Consider the following 21,085-nt stretch of genomic DNA (forward strand, 5'->3'; position numbering starts at 1 on the left):
TTAAGAGCAAGCAGTATTGTCAACATAAGCACAACATCCCCAGTGACCTGCTTTGTGCTGTTTCCATTTCAGTGCATGTCACTGGGTTACACATCAAGTTGTCAAGATAATAAAGTCACAACAGCTGACAACAGGACAAGCAATCCCAGGAGGAGAAGATGCTTGGCTTCCATAGTGGTTAGATGTTCATGTCTCTCACTAAGGGCTGCTCATCCTTTGACAGTGACTATGTCTCTCTTATGTGCCTGGAGTGAGCAGTTGCTATTCACTTCTCAATTTGATTAGCAGATTCAATTCATGTGCTTATCAGGCCCTTTCAGGTACCAGAGTCTATAATTGGTTTTTGTTTGTTTGTTTGTTTTTTAACTCTTTGGGGGCTTGCCACCAAGCTTCCAAATAAATACATGGAGACTTATTCTTACTTATGAACACCCAGCCTTAGCTTGGCTTATTTCTAGTCATCTTTTCTTAACTTAAATCATCATATCTTTGTGCTTTTACCTTTCTCTAGTCTATATACCTTTCCTTCTTACTCTATGGCTGGTTGTGTGGCTGGGTCCCAACATCCTGTCTCCTTTTCTCGCTCCTCTGTCTTCTCTTCTGTTTGTTTCTCTCTGCATGTCAGCCCCACCTGTCCTCTCTCTCCTGCCTAGCTATTGGCCATTCAACTCTTTATTAGACCAATCAGGTTTTAGACTGGCAAAGTAACACAGCTTTACAGAGTTAAACAAATGCAACATGAAAGAATGCAATTCATCTTTGCATTACTAAACAAGTATTCCACAGTATAAACAAATATAACACATTTTAAACTAATATTCCACAACAAATACTTCCAAGACTCATTGTCTTCTGATATGTATGCTTAAGACATGCATGTTTATGTTGAGGCAGGAGAACTGTGGGAAAAAGAGAGGAAGACGCATAACACCATATGTCAGGAGCACTAAAACTTAGGGGCTCAAAAAACAAAATTCATAGATAGCTTACGGAAGAAATACCAGAAGGAAAATAGAGGAAGGATAGAGTATTGTGATTGAAATTTTAGATTATTGTCTGAAAGAATGTGGTTTGGAAAGTTAGAGATATAAGCCAGGTCAAAAACTATCAAAGTTATTTTCCTATGTGGTGAGAATGAGGAAAACATATAGTCACTAATATTGAAAGGATCAAAGATGATTTTTGAAGTCAAGGTCAAAAAGCTAAGAATTCAGGTCCAAAGAGAGATGAGAAGGGAACAAAAACTGTTCAAGATATAGTTGAAAGTAGTAACAGGATTCTAACCATAGGTTCAAATCAAATGCCTTGTCACTTAGAATTTTGTTGTAGAAAGTTGGTGGTGGGGAGAATGGGACTAGATTAAAGGGCCTCAATAGAATGGGCAAGGGATGGCTGAAATGGAGAGCTGGGTGGTTAATAAAGATCAGTGGGAGGGGAATGCTAAGGAAAGAAAAGGATTTTCATAGATGGGAGAAATCTCCAGCTATACTATAGAAAGTCAGAGGTAGTGTGGCTTCCCTTAGAACCAATTGCCTACTGGTGGGAAAGGGAAGATAAAACTGACCCGAGTTGGTATCCTGGATACCTGCCTAAATGCCCTTACTTTGAATGGGAGGTAAAAGGGCACATCAGTGTTTGATGGGAAAATAAAGTAAGGCAGATTATGTACTCAAATTATGCAAATTTAAACTCCAGTTTGCCAGTTACTTGGGACAGGTTTAGATTTCTTTCCTCACCTCTGTTTCTTCATATGTAAAATAAGTATAAATGATAGCTACCTCACAGTACTACTTGTGAGGGCTAAGTGAATTAATTCACACATTGTGCTTGGGATAGTCCCTAACATGAGAGACACTGAAAAACAGGTAGCAATGGTAAGGAGGAGTGGGTGTTGATTTGGCTTGAAGTGTGATAATGGCTTAGGTAATAGGAATGTTCTCAGATGGAGAAGTTCATGAGTCAAGAGGAATACTGAGCTGAGTTGCATGGAGAGAAAAATCCAGACATAAAGGGCCTTTTCTCAAGGGAGTAATAATTACATTCCAAAGAAGGGATGAAATTATGAAAGCAAAGTCTAGTGTTTCTCATTGCTTCCAGCAATGTCCAGAGACACTTTTGGTTGTCACAAGTGAGGCAAGGAGGATGCTGCTGGCCATCATACAATGCCTTAGCACTTCCCCACAGCAAGGAATTACTAGCTTCAAGTGTCAATGGTACAGGATTGAAAACTTTCAGTCATAGTCACCTGAGAAGAGTGTATATCATTGCCAAGATGAAGTTGGTAGTGAGGGAGCTAGAGAAGTGTAGCAACTGTCTCTGTGTGTGAGGGGGGTAGGAGAGAGAAAGGGAGGGAGGGAGGGAGGAGAGAGAGAGAGAGAGAGAGAGAGAGAGAGAGAGAGAGAGAGAGAGAGAGAGAGAGAGAGAGAGAGAATTTAGAATTTAGACTATGAGCATAGTGCTTTACCAGGATCATGAAAGCAAGTGAAGAGCAGACACATGGCTGCTTTTCTCTGGAGCCATGTGGGAAGACGGGAATTCTGGTTCAAGCAAGATTGGAGTATCTGTTTTTTGTGCTGCTAGTGATTTAAGCCAAGGACACTGCATACTGGAGGCAAGCACTCCACTACTGGGTTGTAGCCCAAAAGGAAGACTTTACTTAATGTTTTCTTGAACATTCTCAATACCCCAGTGTAAAACCCAAGGAAGTTAGGTTTCTAACTAGGTCATGAGAATGACTTTACTGAGAATGTTGTTGATGGAATGTAGTACAGAGTTCACATCTGCTGTGTTTCTAAACTGCTTGATATTTTTCATAGCCTGAGAAATGCACTGTTGTTTTATTAATAAACAGACTTTTTCAGTCATATATGAGACATGGACTTGTGAGATCTTGTCATTGAAGAAGACCTACTTTTCTAGAATACATTTTTATTGAGCCATGATGCTTTCTAGCTGTGATTTTTCTTGTTCTTTTAAAGCTACCTGTAATTAGTAAAAAGAAATAAAACCTGGTTTCCTGTATTTCAGCTAGCAATGAGTTTATAGCTTCTAGTCCATGTCAGATACATTGAGTGTTTATTGTTTTAAGTAGAAGCTTCTTCAAATTTTATGTGTTCAATTATGTATGTGTAAAGTGCCAGTCTACATACCTCTTGGGTCTAAATAGCTAGGAAATATTAAATACAGGAGTATATAGAATATATCATGGGATAAGATTTAACTCTTTAAGATGTAAATTATTTATCCCGGTAGGGACCATAAGAGAACTGTTCTGTTAAATATGGGAATAACTCAGGTAGAAATGAACTCCATCATCACTGGGTATGGTAGCAATGCCTTTAATCCCAGTACTTAGGGGGTAGAGGCAGGCAACTAAGGTTATATAGAGAGACCCTGTCTCAAATAAATTATCTGAAAGGTCTTGAGCAATCATAAAGGAAATGTGTTTAGCAGAAAACAGATAGTACTGGAACAAGCAAAATTTCAAAACTTGACATTATGACTCTTCTCCCCTAGAGCTCCCCTTCTTCACTGTAAAATAAGGTCACCCATAGGTATTCACTAATGTGTTCAGACCATACATAAATTAATCACCAATGTTTCCAAATTATAGACAATGTTGTGTTTAAGTAATAGCATTTGTACCCTAATGTAGCCATAACCAGATAGAGGATTGTGCTCATTCCCTTATGAGGTGTTAATTCTTTTAGCAAATTGGGAACCAGTTGACCAAAGAGAGGAAGCTCCTTTTATAACTTTTTTTGTGTTAAGGGCCAAGTCCCTCATGTAACATTTTCCTGAAAATACTCAGTGCCCTAGTAAGTATGCACTTCAAAGAGGAAGTGGCATAGTTTTCTCTGAAGTAGTTCCACCTTGTATAATTAGCCTCTAAGATTCCACACTAAGATTTTGTTTGGAGTAAGGTTTGATAGTTTAGTAGATGCTATCTAGAAAGCAGCTTCCAAATTCTATCCATTTTCACTGTTCTGTCTATCTACCTTTCTTACTGAGTTTGTAGAGTTTTCCCTTTTTATAGACATCACATACAGTGAGACTATCACTGACATTTATGGGGAACTTTAGGACAGGCTGAAGAAGTATCAATAAACCCACTCAGGAAGGATATCTGAGACTTCCAGATAATAGGAACCAGCATGAAGGGCTCATTGCTTTTGAGATTTTTTTTTTTCTTCAGGATAGAGTTTTGACGACAAGGTGAAATAACTGGAAGGAGGTTTAGAAAGCAGGAGTCCTTGTCCAGAACACCCATCCTTTCTCATGCCCTCTCCCAGGGAGGCTCTTCCTTCAGCTCTGAAGTAAGGCAAATGACAGGACTTAAGTTATTTCTTTGAACTAGGTGAAGACTATCAATCAGTTAGTGTAGATGGAAGTAGGAGGAAGCCTTAAAGATTTGATAGATTATTCTGATCTGTACTCTTATTTTTTACTTCCTTTATATAAGACAAAGTGTCTTGTTGAAAAACTATGTAAAGCAATAGGAAATGAGGAATTTAATTATTAAAACTTAGGATTAATTTGCCTTCCCTCTGATCCACTATTCCTGATTGAGATACTGGCTTCCCAACTTTCAGCCACATATGTATGTGATGTCTAGTCAAGAAGACTGTATTCAGTTTATATCGTAATTGTCATTTTCAGTCACTTGAGACCACTAAAAATATTTAGAGAGACTATCAGGCATTCAGAAAAGTTCATCTTTTCGTGAAAACTTTCTAGATTTAGTTTCTGAGAGAAGCTCCAAGATCAGTAAACAGTTAATTTATCTTAATAGTAGAGATGTACTGATAAATGGTCATCATAGCATATGCATACATTAAAATAGAAATATAAAATAATTATTTAAGCACAAATCCTGGTTCCCAATCTGATAAACTCATTAGGGACATTAATATCATTTAACATTTCCCATCTCTTTTTCTCTAGCACCAGGGAAAGCGTCTACAGAGAAAATTTGAATTCTGGAGGGCTTAGATCACTTAGCCACTTGATGTGTCCCTGGCAATTTGGCATACAGGCATTCTTTTGCCTTGGCATTGTTTAAAAATCTTTTTAAGACCTCATCAATCTTCATTCAGTTTCTAATAAGCTAATACATCTTTCTCCTACTTTCAGTCTTTCTGTTCCTCAGTTTTCTTTCTTATATTTTTTCCAGTGTGATCTAGCCTTCTATGAAAAGTGTACAAGGTTGAGAACAAAAAGATTAAAGTCTCCTCCTCTCCTATAAGTTTGCTTCTGTGTCTATTTCCTTAAATCTATAAAAGAAGTTCACTTAGGCAATAACTATCTGTTCTTCTTCCCACATCCTTTCCTGATGGACCCTTTTCCTGTTACCTATAGTTCTGCCTCTTCATTGTGTGTGTATGTGTTATATGTGTATGTGCACATGGGTGTAGTCGGTATGTATGTACAGAAATTGGTGTGCAGTGTCTCTAATAATTGCTCTTCATCTTTTAATTTTAATTTTTCATGAGTATTGTGTTTGTTGTGCATACATGTGTATGTGCATGTTTGCATGTGTGTATATTTGTATGCATGTAGAAGCCCAAAGTTGACATAAGAAGTGTTTCTTAGTCTTACTTCCCTTTATTCATTGAGGCAAGGTCTCTCAGTTGAACTCAGAGCTTTCAGATACAGTTAGTCTCTGCATCTACCTTCTAAGCTCTGTGATTATAGGCAAGCTGCTATGCCTACCTGGCATTTACATGTGTTCTGGGCATCTGAACTCTGGTCCTCACACCTGCAGGGCAAGCATCTTAATCACTGAGCCATCTATCTCTCCAGCCCTATGTTATTTTTAAGATAAGAGTTCTCATTGCACCTGGAGCTCATTCTTTCTCTTAGACTAGCCAGTGAGGCCCAGGATCTGTCTATCTTCCCTGTGTCACCTTTGCTTCTGCCCCAACTCTGGAGTTGCCAATGTACACCATTGTACCCATATTTTATGGGAGTGCTGGAGATACAAATCCAGGCCCTCATGCTTACATAACAAGCACTTTAACAAATGAACCACCTCTTAGTTCCCTTACCTTCCCTGTTTTTTTTTTTTTTTTTTTTTCCTTTTTGGGGGGTGGTTTTGAGACAGGGTTTCTCTGTGGCTTTGGAGCCTGTCCTGAAACAGCTCTGTAGACCAGGTTGGCCTCGAACTCACAGAGATCTGCTTGCCTCTGCCTCCAAAGTGCTAGAATTAAAAGTGTGTGCCACTGATGCCCGGCGAATCCCTTCCCTGTTTCTTATCTCAGATACACATAATATGTATAGTTGTTTAAAAACACTGATGAAATTGGGGATGTATCTCAATGGTAGAGCATTTGCCCTGTATGTGTAAGGCTCTTGGTTTGATTCCCCAGAACCACAAAAACAGCAAACATAATAAGAAAATACAAAGTTCTTAAAGTAACTTATTTTCATAGATTTTTATTTTGTTTTCCCTTCTTATATCTTAGCCAAATACACTGTCAGCTGCTTGCATTTGTGTGCGCACATTCAATTGTGTGTGTGTGTGTGTTTGGTTTATAGTTGTAGAAAAATAAAATAGTAACATTTTTGCCTACTACGCTGAAAAATGTAAAAGTTTGATATTACCAGGTATTGATAAGGGTATAGAGAAGTGCTTCCTTTCACACATTGTTACATAATTGCTCCATCCTTTCCAGAGAATAGTCTGGCAGCATCACAATAACCTTAGCATATGTATGAAATGGCTTAATGACTTAAGAGATCTCTGAAGACACTCATGTAAATATTAAGAGATATTCCTCAGACAGTCATTGTTGCTTTGTCTGTTGTGAGAGGAATAAATTTATATCCTGCAAGTGGTAAAAAAGTAATAGAAAAGATGAAGGTGCTGTCTGTATTCACTAACATTTTAAATGGAAAAACAAGACATAGAACTGTAATCCATTTATAGAATCCATTTATACCTACTGAACTGTTAGTTTCTTTGGGTTTTATTGTTGCTGCTGTTGTTTTGACTTTTCAGGACAGTCTTACTATACTGACCAGCATGGCCTCAAAACCTTTATCTTCCTACATCTGCCTACTAAATACTGAGGTTTCAGGCATGTACCACTATTCCTGGTTCAAACTTTCTCCTCCTCCTCTTTTTTTTTTTTTTTTTTTTTTTTTTTTTTTTTTTTTTTTTTTTTTTTTTTTTAACAAAGTACTCTGTAGCCCAGCTGTCCTGGAACTCACTGGTAATTTGTGCTGGCTTTGAATTCTTGACATTCCTCTGCCTCAGTCTCTGGTATGCTGAGATTACAGTTATGAAGTACCATATCTAGCTAGAAATTGTACTTTTTATTTTATGTATTCTTCTATTACATTTTTTTAAAGTACTTATATATTACTGGTATGTAACTCAATAAAACCCTAAGGGAGGGAGGGAGGGGTGTGTGGTGTGTGTGTGTGTGTGTGTGTGTGTGTGTGTGTGTGTGTGTGTGTATGAGATAAGGAATTAATTCCTTAAAAATAAAAAGTTACCAGGAAATTTATTTTCAATCTGCATTTCTTATGTATCTCTGTTCTACAGGTAACTCGAGACCAGATGAAGGTATTCATACAACAAGAATTTAAGAAAGTTCAGAAAGTGATTGCTGATGAGGAGCAGAAGGCCCTTCATTTAGTGGACATCCAAGAAGCAATGGCCACAGCTCATGTGACTGAGATACTGGCGGACATCCAATCTCACATGGATAGGTTGATGACTCAGATGGCCCAGGCCAAGGAACAACTTGATACCTCTAATGAATCAGCTGAGCCAAAGGCAGAGGTAAATGAAAATGCTGGTGGTTTTTAGCAGGACAACTATATAACTGCCGTATTTGTTAGTTATGAAAATGCCTGCTTGTGATCTCTAAGCATAATGACCTGAAAACTTGGGGAGGATTATAACTAGTATGGACACTAGAGTGCAGGTATTAGCTACTGGGGTCTGTACTTGGCTTTTTGGCCTGGCAAAGTATTATCCAACATAATTTAAAGGCGTGTAGTCAGGGGGCAACTACTAATCATAGTTAAGAAGACAAGCTAGAAATCTAAACTAGAGAAGAGGACAAATGACACACACATCCCATCTCAAGTTGTGAAATGAACATAGAAATGATAAAAGTTTTTTAGAAATGAGAACAAGACTCAATTAGAATGAGCCAGGTAAAGCCTAAAATAGTGCAGAGTAAACAATTGTGGATTTGATTTTGTGAATAGTAAAGGGGTGCTTCCCATTGGGCATTTTATAGATCCATCAATATAAATTGAAGGTATATTTGCTAGATTAAGAGTAGCATTGTGCATTGTGGCACAGCTGCTTGGGAGGATGAGAAGAGAAGATCACTTCAGCCTGTATAGTGAGATGCTATTTCAAAAAGAAAAACCAAATTCTTAAGAAAACAACAAAACAAAAAGTAGAGCATATTGTAAAAAGAAAAGAGAATAACATGAACAAAAGACACAAGGTAGATGTGAATCAGTATTACAGCTATATGCATTTCATAACAGAATAAGTGTTTTGGAGTATTTCAAACAATGGATTTGGACATTGTATGTATGTTTGTATGTATGTATGTATGGAATGGTGGTAACTAGCTTTAATTCCAGCATTTAGGAGGCAGAGGCAGTTGGAGCTCTGTGAGCTTGAGAGCAGCCTTGGTCGACACAGTTAATTCTTTTTCTTTTCTTTTTTAAAGATTTTATTTATTATGTATACAGCCTTCTGCCTGCATGCCAGCAGAGGGCACCAGATCTCATTCAAGGTGGTTGTGAGCCACTATGTGGTTGCAGGAATTGAACTCAGGACCTCTGGAAGAACAGTCAGTGCTCTTAACCGCTGAGCCATCTCTCCAGCCCTACACAGCTAATTCTAAGCCAGCTAGGAATATACATACCCTGTTTAAAAAGTTGGGGAAGAACATCTGAAAAGATAGCTCAGCAGTTAAAATCATTTACTCTTCTTACTGGGGACACAGGTTGGGTTCCCAGCATCTACATAGTGGTTCACAACTGTCTGTAACTCCAGTTCTAGAAGATCCAAAGTTTCATCTGACCTGTAAGCTCCTGCATGTACATGTTGCACTTACATACACTGAGGCACACACACATAAAGAAGGAAGGAAGGGAGGGAGGGAGGGAGGAGGGAGGGAGGGAGGGAGGGAGGGAGGGAGGGAGGGAGGGAGGGAGGGAGGGAAGGTAGATAGGAAAGGTAGGTAAGTCAGCCAAGGCAACCATCTATCTCAGAGAGAGGTTAGTGTTCAATTGGACTTCATAATGATGAATAAAGCTTCTGATCAAACACATGCCAGGTAGGTTGAAGTAGTTTGTTCTATAAGAAACTGTGAGACAGTCCTGCTGGCTTTCCAGGACTGTTGCTGAGTTAATGAGTTCAGCATTAACTGGCAATTTTACCCAGGTCACAGAATATACTGGCCAGTGAAGGAGTTAGGGTATATATAATACCAGACTCAAGTCTTGTCTGGGTCAGTCCAGTAGGCATGTAAGACACCATTCTACCCATCTAAGATTCTTGATTAGTTTTCATTTTATCCGTCCTAGAATTAGAAAAGTATGTGTCTAAGTAAGTTTCTAGATATACAAGAGAATACTTTATAGTTATCATTTTAGCTCTAAGGTCTGTGTCGCTGCCATTTACAGATGCTATATTGAGATTCAGAGAACTACAGAAACACTAATCTAGTGTGTCTTAAGTAGAAAATGGAACCAAGATTTAGAATTAAGTTTGTCTTATTCTACTGCTTGCTTTCCCTCTTCTATGTGTTGCATGCTAAGTATCCTGTTTGTATTAATGGGAGAAATCAGGAGAATTCACTTAAGACTTTTTAATGTGAGTTAGTGGTTTTGACTGGAAGGGTCAAAAGCAGTACTATCTCATATTCCCTTCAAATTGAGTCCTCGTGTTAAGTTGTACTTTCAGAAAGAAAGCTTTCATTTATGACTAGTTCCATCTCTTTTATTTTCATTTTATTCTAAATAATGAATTTAGTCTCTCCCTAACATTAACTCTTCTTTAAATACTTCAACTTAGAGACTTACTGTTAGATTGCAAGAGCTGACAAAGCTTAAAGACTGGACTAGGTGTGGACACAATGAAGCTATTAAGAAGAAGCAGCTTTCTGTTAGGTAGAGCATTTTCAAAGAGCTTTTGTCTTTAATAGCATCTCATGCCAATTAATTCAGTAATTTATTAGTTAGAGGAAATATCCATTACCTCTCACTCCACAGAGGAATTCTTTTCTTTCCTTTGTATAATACAGAATTAGAAGAAAAAACACGTGTATTTTGAATTTAGTCAAAGGTTTCTTTTTCAACATTTTTATAAGTATGTTCAAGCAAATATACAGCAAAATTGGAAGGATTTTCTGGATTACACTCATAACCTATCATTAAATTCTAATTCATTGACATCTCCCTTGTTGCTTATCTATATTTCTACTCATCTTTCCAACCTTCCACTTATCAATCCATTTTATTTTTAATGCTAAAAATAGAATGGCAGATCTAGAGATGTCACTTGATAAAGCACTTTGCTAGCATTTATGAAGTCCTAGCACCATATAAAACTGATGTTTTGGAGTACACACAATATTCAGTAGGTGGAGACAGGATCAAAAGCTTGAAATCATTTTTGGCTAAATAAGGAGTTTGAGACCAGTCTGGGATATGTGAGAGCCTATCTAACAAAAGAAAGCGAAGAAACAGAGCAGAGCTTCTAGTTCTGTACTGGACTCATGATCAGATTTCATTTTACTATTCTGTAATCCCTGAATGAAAGTCATTTAACAGAGGGGAAAAGATTCAGTACTAGACTTAAAGATCTACAATGCATAGAGTTATCATGGTTTCCTTTCTTCCTGTATTTCCTAGCTTGGGTGTTTTGCAAACTGGAAACACTAACAGGCACAGACAAAAAGAAAATTCCCAAATGTCTGTAACCAAAGAGCTTGTAAAAGTGTTATGTAGTTACAGAGAAACTTTTTGACCATACCTGCCTATTCTAGAGTAAATACAGAAAGAAAGAGCTCACTGCTCATCAGTCCCAGTTGGCACTATTGCAGTGGAGCTAGTGGGCTGAATATCTGTTATCTATGATCCCCTACAGTAATAAGTCATCTTTTCTTTTTAATGTAATTTATTTATTTTTATTTTATGTGAATTGGCATTTTGCCTGCATGTATGTCTGTGTGAGGGTGCCAGATCCCATGGAACTGGAGTTACAAACAGTTGTGAGTTGCTGTGTGGGTGTTGGGAATTGAACCCAGGACCTCTGGTAGAGCAGCTAGCCCTCTTATCCACAGAGCCATTGCTTTAGTGCCCACAAGTTATCTTTATTTCTCCATGGAACTTTTAGGCAAAACCTTACTTTTCTGCTTTTGCCTTTCTCCTCTCAATAGTGAGGATCATTTGACTTGCACCTGTAGGTGGAACTCTAACTTTGCTCCTGACCATATGGAAGTACTAATTGTCTTCCCTGTGGAGACTGTTTACAGAGCTCTATTTCCTCTTACCTTTGTATCAGTGTGTGGAAACTCTGCTCTGTAGTAATGAGCTGGCACCTCTCCCTTACCATAGCTAACTCTGTAGGAACCAGAGTGGAGTCCTGTCATCTATGCTAGGCAGAGGCATATACACTAAGTTGACATTTAAAGCAGAGTCCACCAAAGTAATCCCGTCTATACTCATTCTGAACTTAACAGGTTGGTGACCTGCTAAGATAGAAGGTTTTAAATAGGAACAGATTGTTCTAATACTATTTCATCTTTTCAGGATATAGTCCAAAATTGCTCATTATACTGGTAAAATCCCAACTGTAAGGGGAAAAAAAGCACATGACAGCACCAAGATGATGCAGGTATTGGAATCATCAGACAAGGACAGCTATCATAAAAATGGATATTTACAAACACCTGGGAAACAAGTGATGCAGAAAAAGACCAAATGAGCATTTTAAAATTTACAAATATGAAAATGGACAAAGCTTAGTGGTAGAACCCTTACCTAGCATGTGTTAGACAGACCCTGGGTTCCATGACCAGTATCACACAGACAAGCACATAGAGACATGACAAGGAAGTCATTGGATGGGTTCTTTTGCAAATTGGAAGCATGAGAATTGGTGAATTTGAAGACAATTTGATTGTGATCCATTATTATCAAAAGACTGAAAAACAATTGATAAAAGCTTCAGGAGCCCATGGGACAATAGCAAAGGTCCTTCTCTGTTTTCTGAGTTTCTACTCTTTATCAAAGTTAAATATTAAAAATATTTTATCCAAATTTTTTATTATTCAGAATAATATGCTTAAGAAGTAATGGATGTCTGGGCACTCCTGTGTCTCCTTTCAGTCTGCAGTCTGACCTTAACCTCTGTGCCTCAGTGTCCTTTCATTTCAGTAAGGACTTGATAAAACAGGAGGACACAGTACAGTTATGTGGGAACTTGTAGAGAGCCTGTGTTCACTCCAGGAACCAGTTTGTCAGTGAAATATCTAGCTAACACTCCTGCTAGTTTTTGCTGAATTTTTACAGTATTACCTAGCTCCCCCCTTGATATGTATATGAAAAATGATCCTAATTTAAAAACATATATACTTAATATGCTTATTTTTGTCTGTAATTCATGAACATTTCCATATTCTGCCTAGTGGATATGTTGTTTTGTTGTTGTTGTTTTAGATGTGGTCTTATGTAATCCTTGCTGACTTCAAACTTGCCATGTGACTGAGGATAACCTCTGAGTTATCTCCTGCCTCTGTTTCCCAAGTGCTGAGGTTTGAGACATGTACCACCTTGCTCAATTTATATAGTGCAATGGGTGGAATCCAGAGCCTTGTACATGCTAGATGCACTGTCAACTGTGTATATTCCCCAATCCTTGTGTCCAATTTTTGAAAGAGTTCTGAGTTGCAATGTGATAATCCTAGAAAAGGTTGTATCTGTGGAGAAATTATTAAAAATAAAATGCACATATCTTAAGCATTTATTTTGAAATTTAAAATCTACTATTTTTTACTTTGAGTTCAGGTGTTTTTAGAATAATGTGAGTTTGCTAATTGAAGTTGACTGTCATATTCTCAGTATGAACTACATCCACTACCATTTTAAATGCTCAGTTGAGACTAGGACATAGCTCAGCGGAAGTGTTTACAATAGCATGTTAAGGTTCTGAGTTTGCTTCCTGGCACCCTGAGAAATCAACAATAAACTATTTGTCTAACTAAAATGTCTAGTGTCACTCCGTAGTGAAGGAGATATGATTCAAAGCAAGTTACATGTAGGATCTTAGACATTGTTGTAATTTAATTTTTGTAGTATTTTGCATGTTCCCCCTATACTTAAAATTGTTACTAATTTTTACCATCTTTAATGATTGCTGTGAACCATTTAAATTCTCAGGAAACAACAACTCTTGGGGACAATGTTTGTCTGTCTTACATTCATTTTTGCTATTTAATTTGTAATGATGGTTGCAAGTTTATCTGAATAAGCAGATTTGGGATTCAACTTGAATCTTGATGAACTTTATTTCCACTAGTGGAAGTAAAAATGAAAGGTCACATTACAGTGCATTGTGCCTTCCAAGAGCACTCACGGTATTGGAAGGAGGGATTTGGGAATATTGCTTAATCTAACAAGTTACTTCTAACATTTATAACCAGAATTAACTTACAATGGCAATAGAAATTAGTCTTAAATCCTGCTAGGTCTTTGCCTGAATTGCTAAGTAATTATTTACTATATATTTATGCATCTTAGATATGAACAGTTTCTTTTTCAAATGGTTGAAATCCAGTGAGGGAAACACCATGGGATGCTATCACCATCAGTTTTCTTTAGCTGCTAGGTGAGAAGAATGAACTCTACAGACACAGAGATTAGAAAAGAGCATGATTTTCCCGAGCTGTCAGTGAGGAAGTTTCTGAATCAGGCCTGATCTTAAAGGACTGCCTAGAATTAAGGCTTTCAGGATGGAGGTGAACATTTGGGATAGCAGGACCAGCATGTGCACATCTTTTACCAGGAAGTCACAGTCATCTGGTGAAGTTGTCTAAATAGATTTATACTTTATAAATGTGCTTGTTGTTTCCATCCATTTGTGCATTCCTGTAGCAGTGAAACTTTCATTCTGGCATTCTGTGGACTTTGTAGTAGTACCTGTTGTTTCTGGAAAAGGTGGAAATACAACAAAATTGCCTTTTCTTTCCTCTCCTGTTCCCTGATAAACAATATTAGTTAGTAATTCAGGATAAGCTCAGTCCCATTATTGGACACTGTATCACATTCTTGATTAGAAAACTGAATCTGGAAAAGTTAATTACCAAACTTCTTAATGTTGGAATTGATGTGAGATTGTTTTTATAACTCAGAATCCTACTCAGTCTCATACAAGCCTTCCTATACAAGTTGGATTCTAATTCACCACCCTTCTTCCTCAGCCTCACAAGTGCTAGAACTGAGAGGTGTACCATGAAAACCATACACAAATCCCATTTCATAGCCATTGTAAACAAGATATGTGTGACTGTGAAGAGAGAGAACTTACTTTAGTCATGGGAGAGCATTTATATGTACTTTCCTACAAGGTTCTCTTGGGTAGTTATGTTTAAATAGACAAAGATAATTGAAAAATTGTCTTGAAGTTTAATTGTGTCATTGATAGTTATATAATTCATGAAATTTAAATTATATGACTTTCCTTGCTGTATTATAGTACTCTTGAGATGTGTAAGTTGATCTAAATGCAAAGAAATCCTCTACTACCCCTATATCATCCTTTCACCACTTTGCCCCCTTCTCTCTCACTGAAATACAAATGATTAGTGCCCTTACACTATTCAAACACTGTGTAGTCTGCTAAAATGCCTTTCTTTTTAATCTCCAGCACAAAGAATGATTAAATCACTTTCCTTGCTGGTGCTTCCTTTACAGGCCTAATCTCTGGTAATCTGTCTTTATCCCACTTGCACTCTTAACCCCACACTGGCTTTAGCCCCACTCCTACACAGCCCAAAATACATGGGTACATCATCATTTTCTAGTTCCACAGACCCCAAATTCTGTCCCTCTCTCCCCCCTTTCCCTTCATCTGTCTTATCATCTATGTATCAGTTACATTATCATGTTTTTGCTTTTGTTATTCCAGTGTTCTTCCTACTTGTCTATCTATCGTGTCTATATTAATTAAACTGTCATGACTTTTCTCTTGTTAGCCCAGTCTTCTTCCCACTTTTTATTATTGTTAGTCCAGGAGAATCCTGCTTATCCCAGGTATCAATGTATATTGTCACCGTCTCTTTCTTTTTGTCTCTGAGGTCATTCTGTTTATGCCTTCGATAGAGTCCTTAACATGCTTAGTTTATTTTCTGTGTGTGAGCTCCTTGTGTTGAGAACTCATAGAAGGTTAGATCATTATCCTTAGCACTTACACACTGTTTTAATGATCCATACTGAATTACTACTGATATTAAACATAACCTTTATTAACTTTCCTCTCAGGCACTAGCAATTATGAGCATTATTTAATCCTCATATTGATCCTATTATTTTATTACTTTATAAACTAGGAAGTTGAAGTTGAAAGGGGCAGAATAACTTGACTAAAGTAACACAGCAAATAAGTGATAGAGCCAAGGTTTGAACCCAGCATGTCTGGTTCCAGCTTATACAAGTTGGAATCATTTATTCATTGATTCTCTGAGGGCATATAGCCAGAAGGTATGTTCTCCACTGGTTAACCCTAAATGACTGAAGAGGGGAGTGTGAAAGGTACTTTGTCGCCAGAAGGACAAATGAACTGTCATTGGAATGGCTTCAAAGGTTTTTGTTGTTTTTGTTTTGTTTTGTTTTTTTCTGAGACAGGGTTTCTCTGTGGCTTTGGAGGCTGTCCTGGAACTAGCTCTTATAGACCAGGCTGGTCTCAAACTCACAGAGATCCACCTGCCTCTACCTCCTGAGTGCTGGAATTAAATTATTATTATTGTTAGTCCAGGAGAATCCTGGACTAACCGCCAGGCCAAAGTCATTTGAAAGCTCTCATTTTGTTATAGAGGGAAATCCCAGATAAGCTGCTGTGATGGTTACTGAGAAAGTTAGGCCAAGAAAATAAAACACTGAGAAAAATAATGCACATTTGTGCAGAATGAATAAGAAAAAGAGGAAAAGTATTGTTTGGGTAATGAATGAGGTAGATTACCAGTGCTCAAACTACCCATTTTTCAAGAGGGACCCAAGGGTCACTTAACCAATTAGCATGTCCTGGTGGCACATTCTTCTAAGTCTCAGGACTTCGAGAAGAATCTCTACTTTCTGAGTCCTAATTTAGAAATCTTCCCACCTCAATATGCTGTGTATTAGAAACACTGTCTTGTTTTTTTTTTTTTTTTTTTTTTTTTTTTTTTTTTTTTTTTTTTTTTTAAGAAAACAGCTTGATACTTTTGGAGCTGGTCAGCTTTACCCAAGACCTGCTGCTATTTTGGGGTTCTTGCTTTGCTCAGAACTAAATAGTGCTAGCTATAGAAATAAAAAAAGCAAGGCTATTATTTAGACCTCCTAGGTCTGTGTGTTCACATTCCATGCTGGCAAGGGCAAATTATCAGTCCATCTCTGCTGGGCAGTTTGAACATAGGGATATATTAGTCCTTGTCTTAGCTCTTAGACATCTTCTGATTTGTCTTTGTTAAAATAAATACACAACCTTGCTTTTGGTTTGGGCACAGAGAGGAAAATTAAAGAAATCTAAACCAGTAAATCATTTTACCAACTATGATTTCTAACACTGTTTCTTCTTTGTTTTCCAGGGTGATGAAGAAGGACCTAGGTAAGATTATATTTTTGCTGCTTGTCTATTCTCAGAAGTGGAATGACATTTGTGACCTTCTAATGCTTCCTGAAATATAGATAAGCAAGGGACAGCAGAGAAAAGGAGTATCTGTCTTAATCCAGGGCTGTGAGGCCTTTATTCTGTAGGACTCCTGTCTCCTTCCCCATCTGTGTCATTTTCTGCCTGTAAACTTCAGATAAAGGTAGACTTGAAAGTATATCATGACAGAGACTTTGCTTTGTTCTTTAGCACATTCAGAGTCCCTTGTTTAGAAGAGCAGGCTCTGTATTTGAATGATAATTGGACTATCAGGTGGAACTACTAAGCTTCATTGTCCTTTTTTGATATAAATTGGGTTTTGTGAATGTGCTGTAGATGGCATTATTTCTGTCACAATGAATGTCAAAGTGAATACTAGGTTATAAGTATAAAAACATTGTTTAAGGGAGGGAAAGGCCTTTGTACTTTTCTGTGTCAACAGTTGAAAGAAATTTAACAGAGCATTTACTATTGTCTCAGTCTGATAGTAAACTTGGTCTTGACTTTGCTCTCTTTCTTCTCCATCTGCTTGAACAGTGAGAAAATACTGTAGGAAATGCTGCAGCTGTGCCATCAAGCAAACTGTAATGTCCAGACAGGCCCCATTTGTCATGGAGACTAAAGGACTTAAGATGGGAGATACCAGAAAGGGTGTCTGGGTCTCTGCTATTTGAACTTTATTGTAACCTCAGTACTGTCTTTCTAAGGCATTGTAAGTAGAACCTAAATGAGTATAAAGCATTTTTATTATGTGGAGTTAAGGCTGTATTGCCTGGGGAACCACTGTCGTCATCCCAGTAGCTTCTGCCAGAGACCAGAGACCAAGTTCCTCAGAACTCAGTGTAAGATTCACTAATGTGGCTCAGTTCCTTCTTAAAGGAACCTAAACAAACTGTCCAAGATTGCCCATGGAGCCAGTTTTTAACTCTGGTTTTATTTCTGCCCAATGAATATCATTCCTTTTTCCTCCTGTTTCAGGTTTTATTTTTTGTTTTCCTATAACCCTGACAAAAGCATTTAAGAGAGAAATGTTTATTTGGCTCACGGTTCGAGGCACAGTCGATTATGGTTGAGAAGTCAAGGCAACAGGACCATGCAGCAGCTGGTCACATTGCAACTGCAACAGAAGAAAAGAGCAGCAAATGCTTGTGCTCACCCCACCCTTTCATTTTTATATTGTCCAAGATCCCACCTAGGGAATGGTTCCACTCAGAGTGGGAAGGCCTTCTCACTGCAGTTAACCTAATCAAGATAATTCCCTGCAGCCATGCTCAGAAGCCAGTCTAACCTTGATGATCTCTCCCAAGTGTATGTGGAGGTTTGTTTAATAAGTAAACTTAATCCTGTCAGATTGGCAGTTAATGCTGATTACCACATTTTGAATCCTCCCCCACTTTAAATGTTTTGAGAATTTCATACATGAATATAATGTGTTTTGATAAATCTACCCCTACTTTCTCCTCTCCAACTTTTTGCATGTCCCTTCAATCACTTTTACCTTCCAACTCCTTGTGTTCCTTTTAAACCCACCGAGTCCATTTAGTGCTGCTAGTATGTGCATGGGTGTCGGGCCATCCAATGGAATGTGGGCAGCTTATCAAAAGTCACAACCCTGAAGAAAATTGATGTTTTTCTTCCTCCTACAGCCATCAGTTGCCAATAGGTCCTCACCTAAGGGTGGGACTTTGTGTGCCTCTCCCTCATCCATTCTGGGATTTTGGCTGGCTTAATTTCATGCAGGCCTTGTGCATACAGTCACAGGCACTGTGAGTTCATGTGTGTAGTAACCTGTCCTGAAACACTATTGTGCAGTAGCCCTCCACTAACTCTGGCTCCTACAGTCTTTCCACCCTCTTCTCTAGTGATCCCCTGAGGATTTTGCAAAGGAGGGTGTATAATATGGATGTTCCATTTAGGCCTGAGCAGTCTATGGTATCTTAGTCTGCATATTGATCAATTGTAAGTCTCTGTGTTAATCATCATTTACTGCAAAAAGAAGCTTCTCTGATGAGGGTTGAAAATGTACTAATTTATGGCTATAAAGATAAGTAATTAGGGAGCAGTTTAAAACAATGTTTGTTAAGCGGAATAATAGTAGGTTCTCCCCTAGGGCTTATGGCCTATCCACCTGTGGATTCTTGGTCCAGTTAACAGTAGCAGGCAACTGTCCCATTTTGTGGATTGGGCCTTAAATCCAACCAGGAACGTGCACAGTTGCTCCCAGAGCATTGGTCCCACTCTTCCCCATGGGCATATTTTGCCAGGTTTACAGCTGAGTTAGATTATTGAGGAAATTGACCTCAATTCCCACCTCCACCCCCAGCACCTGCATGATATCTTCCACTACTGTGAAAGCAGGCCACTAGAGATGAAGCTTCTAGGTTAGTGCCAGCTTAAATTTTCCATGTCTACTGACTCACATATGTGGTATTTTCAAAAATAAGGTCTTACCACCAAATTTTGGAGAGTAACCAAGAACAATGGTAGTAGCCTGTAATGTTTTGAGAGAGTCTATGGAACTCCACTGATAACAGGAAGTAACCCATACCTGCCACTGTTGAACCCCTTTCTTAAGATGTTCCAAATGATGTCCTGTATCTGAATCTTTTGTTACTTCCTTCTCTTAAGAACTGGATTTCTCAGCTTCCACTTTAGAGCTACAGAGAAATAACTAGCTCTGGTTTGCTATGGTTCAAGCTAGAATCATCATGCTTTAAACCAACAGAGCCTGAGTCTACCTTAAAACATTTTCCGGAAAAGGCTTGTTCTGTGTTATGGTTTCTTCCCTCCCTAGCTCCTTCCTGTTTGTTTGTTTGTTTTCTATTCCTTTAAAATATATCTGTGGAAGCTGAGGAAATAGCAGTTAAGAGAAATAACTGTTTCCGTATGGAAGCTCACAACTGTCTGTAACTCTAATTTTAGGGGATCTAAAGGACTCTTATAGCCTTTGTAGGGTCCTGTTCACATGGGATACACACAAATTCATACAATCACTTACATATAAAAATAAAAAACAAACATTAAAAAACGTATGTTTGTGACCCTGCTGTAGCACAGGCACTTGTGCTACACACTGTTACACACATGATGGTGACTAAGGCAGACATGGTACCTACTTTGTGCATTTAGAGTCTAGACAGAAGAGGCGAGCTTGTAAAGCAGCGGTATGGAGGGAACCCTATGATAAGGGAAGTCCAGGCTGCTTGAGGAAAGGATTAAACCATTGTCTATTCCCCCTTCCCCCAAAAAAGTAAAGAAAGAAGGAAAATAAAGGGGGAGGCAAAAGAAGGAAAGAAGAATGAATAAATAAAAGGTCTTATGTAAAAGCCTTAGACAAGGGATAGTAGAAGATAAAAAGCACTGGCCTTAGAAGTCTTCTTAGGGTATTTACACTATCCTGAAGTCAGTGGAAAACCATTAAAGAATTTTAAACCACAGGCCTGTAATTCCAGCATTCCGGAAGTAGAGGCTTGAGATCGGCCTTGTTAGCCTGGGCTACGAGGGACTTCTCAAAATGAGCAGAAACAGCACTTTAAACAAAAGTTGCCCTGAGTAAGTTTGCATTTTAGATGTCTCTGCTTTGTCTTCAGAGTGGAAAATGAATTGGAGGCAATCAGAAGCCTTGGTAAATTGACTAAATGAGGTGTTTTCTGTTTTGTGTTCTGCAACAAAATCCGTGAGGGTGGGTTCTGCATAAGGACATTGATCAGCTTTGTACTTCTAAAGGGTCCAGGGACCATGGCACCACTATCTGATTGGCTCTGGTAAGGATGTCATTGTGCATGGCATCATAGTAGCTTGAATATGTGCAAAAGAAAGGCTCGGGGGAGGTTTTGGGCTTTAATTTTCTTACAACTAATTCAACTCCATACACCTAAATTAATTCCTTCACAGGGTGGTACCTCAGTGGCCAAGTCACATTCCACTAGGTGTCACCCTTTAAAGGTTACACATTACCTCTGGAAATGGCCACACTGAGGCTAAAAGTTTAGCATGTGAACCTCTCAAGGACAGATCTTGTCTAAGCTATAGCATTAGACTTGTAATTATATTATCCTGAATCAATGTTTTCTCTAATTACTAACCACATTTTCACTATTTTGCACAGGCATTTGGTTTGGACACCAAATTCTCCATGGTTCACTCCTTTATTCTCTAGCTTCTTGAAATCTAGGACAGACACAGCTCTAGACTTTCTTT

At 38.2% G+C, this 21,085-nt stretch overlaps 1 protein-coding gene across 3 annotated transcripts in view; it reads left to right on the forward strand.

Annotated features, from left to right (window-relative positions):
* Trim44 (tripartite motif containing 44) overlaps positions 1 to 21,085 on the forward strand; it is a 93,447-nt gene that overhangs the window by 33,022 nt on the left and 39,340 nt on the right. For 2 of the 3 annotated variants that reach the window (XM_027422392.2, XM_027422391.2), the window contains 2 exons: positions 7,550 to 7,789; positions 16,824 to 16,843. In XM_027422392.2, the coding sequence (XP_027278193.1) occupies positions 7,550 to 7,789; positions 16,824 to 16,843 (260 nt within the window). Of the gene's footprint in view, positions 1 to 7,549; positions 7,790 to 16,823; positions 16,844 to 17,422; positions 17,454 to 21,085 lie in introns of those variants that run through there. The other variant, XM_035446844.1, reaches the window with a different exon arrangement.

The sequence above is a fragment of the Cricetulus griseus genome, chromosome 6 (genome assembly GCF_003668045.3).
Source record: "Cricetulus griseus strain 17A/GY chromosome 6, alternate assembly CriGri-PICRH-1.0, whole genome shotgun sequence".
Lineage (NCBI taxonomy): Eukaryota > Metazoa > Chordata > Mammalia > Rodentia > Cricetidae > Cricetulus > Cricetulus griseus.